The sequence below is a fragment of the Kryptolebias marmoratus genome, linkage group LG5 (assembly GCF_001649575.2).
Source record: "Kryptolebias marmoratus isolate JLee-2015 linkage group LG5, ASM164957v2, whole genome shotgun sequence".
Lineage (NCBI taxonomy): Eukaryota > Metazoa > Chordata > Actinopteri > Cyprinodontiformes > Rivulidae > Kryptolebias > Kryptolebias marmoratus.
In genome coordinates, this window is record NC_051434.1 from 12,209,233 (window position 1) to 12,216,102 (window position 6,870).

Sequence of the window (6,870 nt, forward strand, 5' to 3'; positions counted from 1 at the left end):
GGTCAAAAGCTGAATAAAGCTAAAAAGTTTGGGGGATTTACTGCTTTTATGCATGAAAAGGTAAAAAACAAAAATGGACTTTTTACACAGATGCAAAGGGAAGAAACATGATTTAAGCTTTTTTTTTTTTTTTTTTGGTATTTGCGTCATTTAAGCTTTTAGGTTTTGACATGTGAAAGAGTTAAGTTGACATTTTCCTCACCAACTAACTGACCGACTTATGACTCAACTCGGCTTCAGATGATACTTTTAGACATGTTTGTCACACTATACTCCCTGACACATATGCAACACTCACAAAAAGCAAAGAGTTATAGATAACCAACCACCGACTGTATTAAAAAAAGAAGAAGAAGAAAAAAAAAACCCTTCTCTATTTAGATGCAAAGCTGATGTTTTCACATGTCATTCTCCTTTAGGGTTGGTGGATTGTGTTCAAGTCCAGGCAGCTGGTAAATGCAGAAGCGGAAATTGCTCAAGCTCATTGCAAAACAAATATTGGCTTTAGGTTTATTTTTACGCCACAAATATTTCCACCGTAGATGTACTAAATATTCACGGTTTGAGATGTGCAATTAGTTAGAGCAAAGGAGTTCCATCTGCCAGTCATATGGAAACCAAGCAAACAAAAAAAAGTTGAGACAGATTGAAAGATTAAATCGAACCGAACAACACAGACTATGTACAGGTTCATATTTATTCTACATTTCTTTTTAAACAAGTTGTACATGCTTTTATTTGATGCAGGCGAGTGGCATTTCTCAGTGTAGCAATGCAGTTAAGTTGGTGGTTTGATTCGCAGCCTTAGCTTCTCTTCATGGCAACACAATCCTAGCACATAGTGATTACTTCAGTTTAAAACCGACAGGATAATAACAATTATCCATGCAAATGAAAGAAAATATATTGGCCACTTGTGGTTCCAGTTAAGCCATACTTTAAAACATAAATACATATTTATAAAAACCAAACAAAAAAGGCGAACAGAAGCGTCGCACATCGCCACTCTGACAGTGCAACAGCTAAAAACATAAATATATGGTAGTAGTTAAATACATCAGAAGTATAACACACATTTTACACATGTTCTGAATGTCTAATGGGTTTGGGCTTATACGGTTCAGTTGAGATTAGAATAGCAGAAAGATAGTTCAACGCGTTTGGTTATCTTTAGGAAGGAGTAGTCAGACAGGAATTGCTCGCCCACGTCTCAGTTTCTTTACTATTTCTCAGATAACGCCGAGCACGTGCATTTCTTCATACCACAGCAACAAAAACAAAAACTAATGAGCAAAGTGTGCATGTATTTAAGCAAAGAATGAGCGATGCGTTGATAATTTGTCTTTAGACTCATCAGCATCAAAGCGATAGTGTGAAAAATGCTGATTGAAGATATAGAGCAGTGGTGTCCAATCCTGGTCCTGGAGGGCCACTATCCTGCATGTTTAAAGTGTTTCTCTGCTGTGACACCTGATCTGAATGAATGAGTGATTAGCAGGCTTCTGCAGAAGTTGAAAACCTGCTGAGGAGCAGGGAATCAACTAAACCCAGGCCGGGCCAAGCCTGACAATGTAAATGAGCCATAAAACATGCAGGATAGTGGTCCCAATCCAGGACCAGGACTGGACACCAGTGATGTAGAGCCAAACGAGACAGAATACAGCTGAACCTAATTGTGTTTATAGTGGAGGTTCAACGAATGACCTACAACAAGTAAGATAATAATTGTTCATAACCTTTCCACAAAATCTCTTCAAAGGAACTAAACTATCCCAGGGTGAGCAAAAGCATTTCCTTGTCAAACATATGTGCTGAAAAAGTAATCAGATTGTATTTAGCCACGCAAATCTTTGCTCATTTAAGACGTATCACAAACACGCAATACTCAGTAATTCTTAACTCCACAGGAAATACTCTGATCCTTTTCTACTCATAAACACAATCATTTTATCAGACAATATCCACAGGATTAGAGCCTGTTATATTCTAATAATGCCAGGTTGTCTCTTTGGCCCTTGAGTAGCATCCAAGCATTATATTGTGTCACCATGCAGTTCAAGTCCCCTTCGCATGCTTCTTGTTAAATTACTCTTAGATTATTTCAAAGTGCTTATTAAACACACTTTTATGCTCAGGATCCTTGGATGGGTGTGAGGTCGGTGAAACCCCTTAGCCGATGTCCAGAATGTGTAGTAGATGTCAGAGACGGGCTCGTTTTCCCTTTATTTGAACCTTGGTCTCTAGAAGTCTTCGTCAAACTCGCTGTTCGCGTTGACATTTTCGGGGATGGCGTACACAGATTTGCTTTTCTTCTTCCTGAGCTCCGCTTGCAGCTGCGCAGGGTTCTCGTGGCCAGAAAAGGACAGATAGGCGGCGATGCTGTTCCTGACGCCGTAACTCACCACGCTGTCACTGTGGCTGTCTGTGCTGACCAGCTGTTTCCTATAAAAAGTGCAGATGAGGACAGTAGATTTTAGTTACCAGCAAAATAATCACACCCACATAGATTTTTGCTCATTCTGATGATTCCCAGGTTCTTTATGGAAAGAAATGGTGGTTTTGTGTAGAGTCATTTAGCAATGATTCACTTTTTTTCAATATTTCATTGCAAATTTTCAGAAATTTTGTTGTTGTTGCTTCTTTTTTAGTAGAAATGCACTAATCAGGACACACAAACTGACACACATATTTAAAAATCCGATTATTGCTTCTGGCCTTTTTTTTTTTTTTTTTTTTTTTCAAAAAAATTTAAGTGCATCATTTCAATTTTTTTAGCTGTGGAATAGGAAAGAAACTAGAATAGATTGTTAAATCATTCATTTATTGTAGCTTTAGGGATGGAAAATTACAGCTTGGTATCTATAGCAATCAGCTGCTAATTGTTAGAGCAAATAAGCCTCTCAGTTGGAGTTTTGATCGCAACTTGTTGCGTCAGAGTAATTTGGTTTTTGATCGTCAGATCAGCCAGTCGAGCTGATCAAGCGTAGTCATTTCACTAGTTTCCAGAAACCACAGGCAGCTGTTATTCTAACGTGGTTAAACTTGTTCCGTAGGGCCAGGAGTCTTCCATACCTGTCGACTTTCTTCCAGTCAAAGTTGCGTCGCATAACTACAGGTGGAGGTTCGGGAGCTGCCCCTGTTGTCCTCGCTTTTTCTGACAGACAGGGAGTCGTTAATGTGCAACACAGTCCATCTGCAGTGTCTGCAGAGGAAGAGACGAGGGGGGGGGGGAAATAAAATAAAGTCAGAAGAGACATTTAGTTGCATTATTTGCATTAAGCCTCACACACCATTGCTCAAGCAAACCCCACACAAACCAAACTGAGTAAAATCTGCAGTCCGTTCTTGCTCTGCACTTTGCACCACTTCAACCATCAACTCACAGACTTTCTTCTTTGAATGTTTTTGCACGGGTGGTAATTATCAAGTGACCATATTTTATCTTATTTCCTGTTTGTTCCAAAAATGCTCTGCGAGTCCCGGAAGCACATATACAAAGTCAACGCTGATAAGAAATGCTGCTATATTAGGAGCATGAAAATTATTTTCGGTCACCTAATTTAAGAGCACGCGGTCGCCTGCTTTTATCTGCATTTTTGATTTCTGACATCCTGCTCAGGAGGTAGACAGAAACCTTTGCACTGCGAGCACCTACCAGAATAGTGGTTGATCATATCTTCAAGGCACTGGAAGGTGAGCCCCGGGGAGATGTAGTACCAGCTGTTGTCCAGCCTATAGATGCGATAGTGCTTTATCTGCCTGTGCCTCACCGAGAGCGAATACAGACCTGAGGATATGACACACACCATTAAAAACACCACATCCACCTAAATGCTAATTTTAAAACACTGTGTATTTAGAGAAGAGAAGCCATAAAGAACAACATGAAATGATATGGAGCTTTGTTGACAAGCTAGGTGTCTATTTAGATGAAGATGAAGATCTTTGAATGTGTTTCACGTGTTCACCCTCACATATAAAAACAGTTTCTCTAAGCTAATAGTCTGTTGGTGTTTTAAAGGGTGTTTAGCATCAGTTTGCATGTATTTATCATGTAATTGTGTGTGTGAGTGTAAGTCAATTCAAGATGGTCACCACGGCTAATCAAACTGATCAAACACAGAAATAAGTCAGCCAGTTTTACAGCTACTGAGCTAAAATTAGATGCAATAGCATACAAACACTGGTAGAACTGTTTTAGTCTTAGTCTAGTCCTATTCGAAGGGATGTTTTGCCAACGTACATCATACGTCTACTCCATAGGTCCTGGAGTGGACGTATGAGTCCACTCCAGGTGGACTCATACGTCCACAGCCTCTCAGTGCCATACATTCACTGGGTAACGTGGACATTGTTCATTTGAGAAAATGACAAGATGTTACATAACAGCTGTTATAAGACTGAAAAACAATTTGAAAATGGGCTCCCTTTGGCTAACTATTCGCCTAGCCTGGAGGAAGACTTCTCCCCTTTTCTCTGTACTCCATGCTCTATGACTGATTAGGTACTAACTACTGATTTGACAGAATATCACTTCAAAAATGACCAGACTATCCCTTTAGAACCTCAGCTCTGTTCTAAATATATATATATTTCTTTGCAGCTTCCTTCGGTCTCAGCTCTAGTACACGTATGCATTCTTTGCTGGTTCACTTTATGTTCTTACCTCTCTCACTGGAGCTTTCCCGCACCAGAAATGAGCCCACTTTGTTCCCGGGTAAAAGAAGCAGCTCCTCGGCCTTCAGCCTCCCCACTCCTGCAAAGAGCCACCTGACAGAACGACGAGCCCATAATGAGATTAACAGTGAAGCACGTCAAATTATTCAAAGTAGAGATGAAAATAGGAGCATGTTAACTTTTTTTCTTTTACTAGCTTTCAGCAGGGTTAAAAAGACCATCCAGGCCAGCTTTAGTTTGTACCTACCCGTGGTACACCTTTGCCACGTGGGTGTTGGGTATGTAGTTCTCCTTCCCTCCAGAGCGAACTCTCCACCAGTAAGCTTCCCTGATCATCACAAATACAGAAAACGGAATTAACAGCTGACCTTTTGTGTCTCTACTTCCCTATAAAGTTTCTCTTTTTTTTAAAACTCTATTTCCTCATAGCCACTCGGAATCTTGCAACCTCGTGATGCATGCTAAGAACCTGGCATTTAAAAAAAAAAAAAGAGATAAAAACTATAAAAACACCACCATACTGTGCAATGACTAGGAGCTTGTCGCCCATTCTGTAGATGGGCTCGCTGATTTCGGCGGAGGGGTAGTCGTCGAGCACAACCACTATGTCTTCATCAGAACCTTCGGAATCTGCAGAACATAGCCACACGCTTTTACTTTTTTGGAAAATAACAAAATAAAATGTGCAACACCAAACTTCAGCCAATTGTCAGTTCATTTTTTGAGTGTAAGTCATAATTTTTGTCTCACAGGACCTTGCAGATTTGACAAACCTGGATTATTGCAAAATATTTTATGTTTTATATCTCATTTATACATTATTTGTTGTTTTAACTGCACAAAGTACCACGTAGCTGACCCCGAGAAAAGAAGATAAAACTTTCAGTGTACAATTTTTAGAAACAAACATGAATTGCAAACACTATTCCACAGGTGTTTGCATTAAGACTGTACCTTTTAGAGCGCAGTCACAGTTCTCACTGTTCCCCTTGTTTCCGGCACCGACACCTCTGATCACATTCCCCATCTCCCTGGGGGACCGGACTCCAGCCTGAAGTCAAGTCAAGAGAAAGACATGCACCAGTTTGTACTTTTCTTCTACTTAACTTCTCTCTGCTGACGTCCCAGAAACATTGCACCTCTCCACAAAATGAGCGGAGAGCACCCTCAACAGAAACACCCTGTTCAGAATGGGGAAGCTGAGGCGAGATGCTATCAAACCCAATTTTTCCGTTGCAATGCTTCACTTGGTGTACTGACAGCTATATAGCCAAGTAAGGTATTGCCAAATCCAGTTCCTAAACTGTGAAGCGCACATCATCTTGTGTAATTTGTACAAACTGGTCTGTGTTTTCAACAGTTCCTGTTTATTAAATGAACATCCACATCAGAGTGTGTTCAGTTATCTTGTATGGAGCAGCAGCTGCTCTGCCCGTGCACAAGAACTGGATGTAGAACCAAGACACCTTACCCATAGACTTTGTAGTTTACCAGATGTGGCATCTAATGTGGTGCTGAAGTTCATGGTCCAAGCGGGGCATGGTGGCAGCGGCGGAGTCAGGCGCTAAAGATGGATCATGTTCGCAAGGCTTTACGAGAATGATTTGCCCCAGAGTCCGCTGGCAGCCCCACGTCTGAGTACGAACACACTTCCTGTATTGAAATGAGGAAGAGAAGGCGACGAATGTGGCGTTGAGACACACGAGAAAAACATGTAGGAGCAGAGCGTACAACATTCACCTCGATGTAGGTATTATGAGTAAGTAAAAGCTCCGATTTTGGTTTTAATTTCATATTTCAGTTTTTTTTTAGAAAATCGTCATTGTTTTATTTATTTATTTTTACAAAAACAATTTCAAAAGATTTCTATAATAAGTGGATTTTTTAGAAGAACTATATGTGAACATTGACAAAACTGATCAGAATTTTACATGGAGGTCCAATAATCTAAGCTGGTATTTTGTATTTTAATATTAGTCATGAAAAGAAGCTATTTTAGTGCTATTGCATTGGACAGAAATGAAGTTCTGTTTTGATCTTTGTTGCACTGGAGCATAAAAAGTTCAGATCTTTTGTGGGGTGCTGCTGAATGATTATGGACAGTTAACATGCTACCTGTTGTAGATAACTCTTTGAACAACCTCAGTTTAGAGAAATAGTCTTTAATTCTGGCCTGCAAAGAGATTGCCTTGT

At 40.1% G+C, this 6,870-nt stretch overlaps 1 protein-coding gene across 1 annotated transcript; it reads right to left on the reverse strand.

Annotated features, from left to right (window-relative positions):
- Nucleotides 1-676: 676 nt before the first annotated feature.
- Nucleotides 677-6,305, reverse strand: sla1a (Src like adaptor 1a). Its single transcript, XM_017420574.3, has 8 exons — nt 6,149-6,305; nt 5,632-5,728; nt 5,199-5,307; nt 4,925-5,005; nt 4,667-4,770; nt 3,656-3,787; nt 3,073-3,202; nt 677-2,442 (listed from the first exon to the last, which is right to left on the reverse strand). Exons 1-8 carry the CDS (start codon nt 6,200-6,202, stop codon nt 2,241-2,243), a joined length of 909 nt encoding a protein of 302 aa, XP_017276063.1. The 5' UTR covers nt 6,203-6,305; the 3' UTR covers nt 677-2,240.
- Nucleotides 6,306-6,870: the final 565 nt, after the last annotated feature.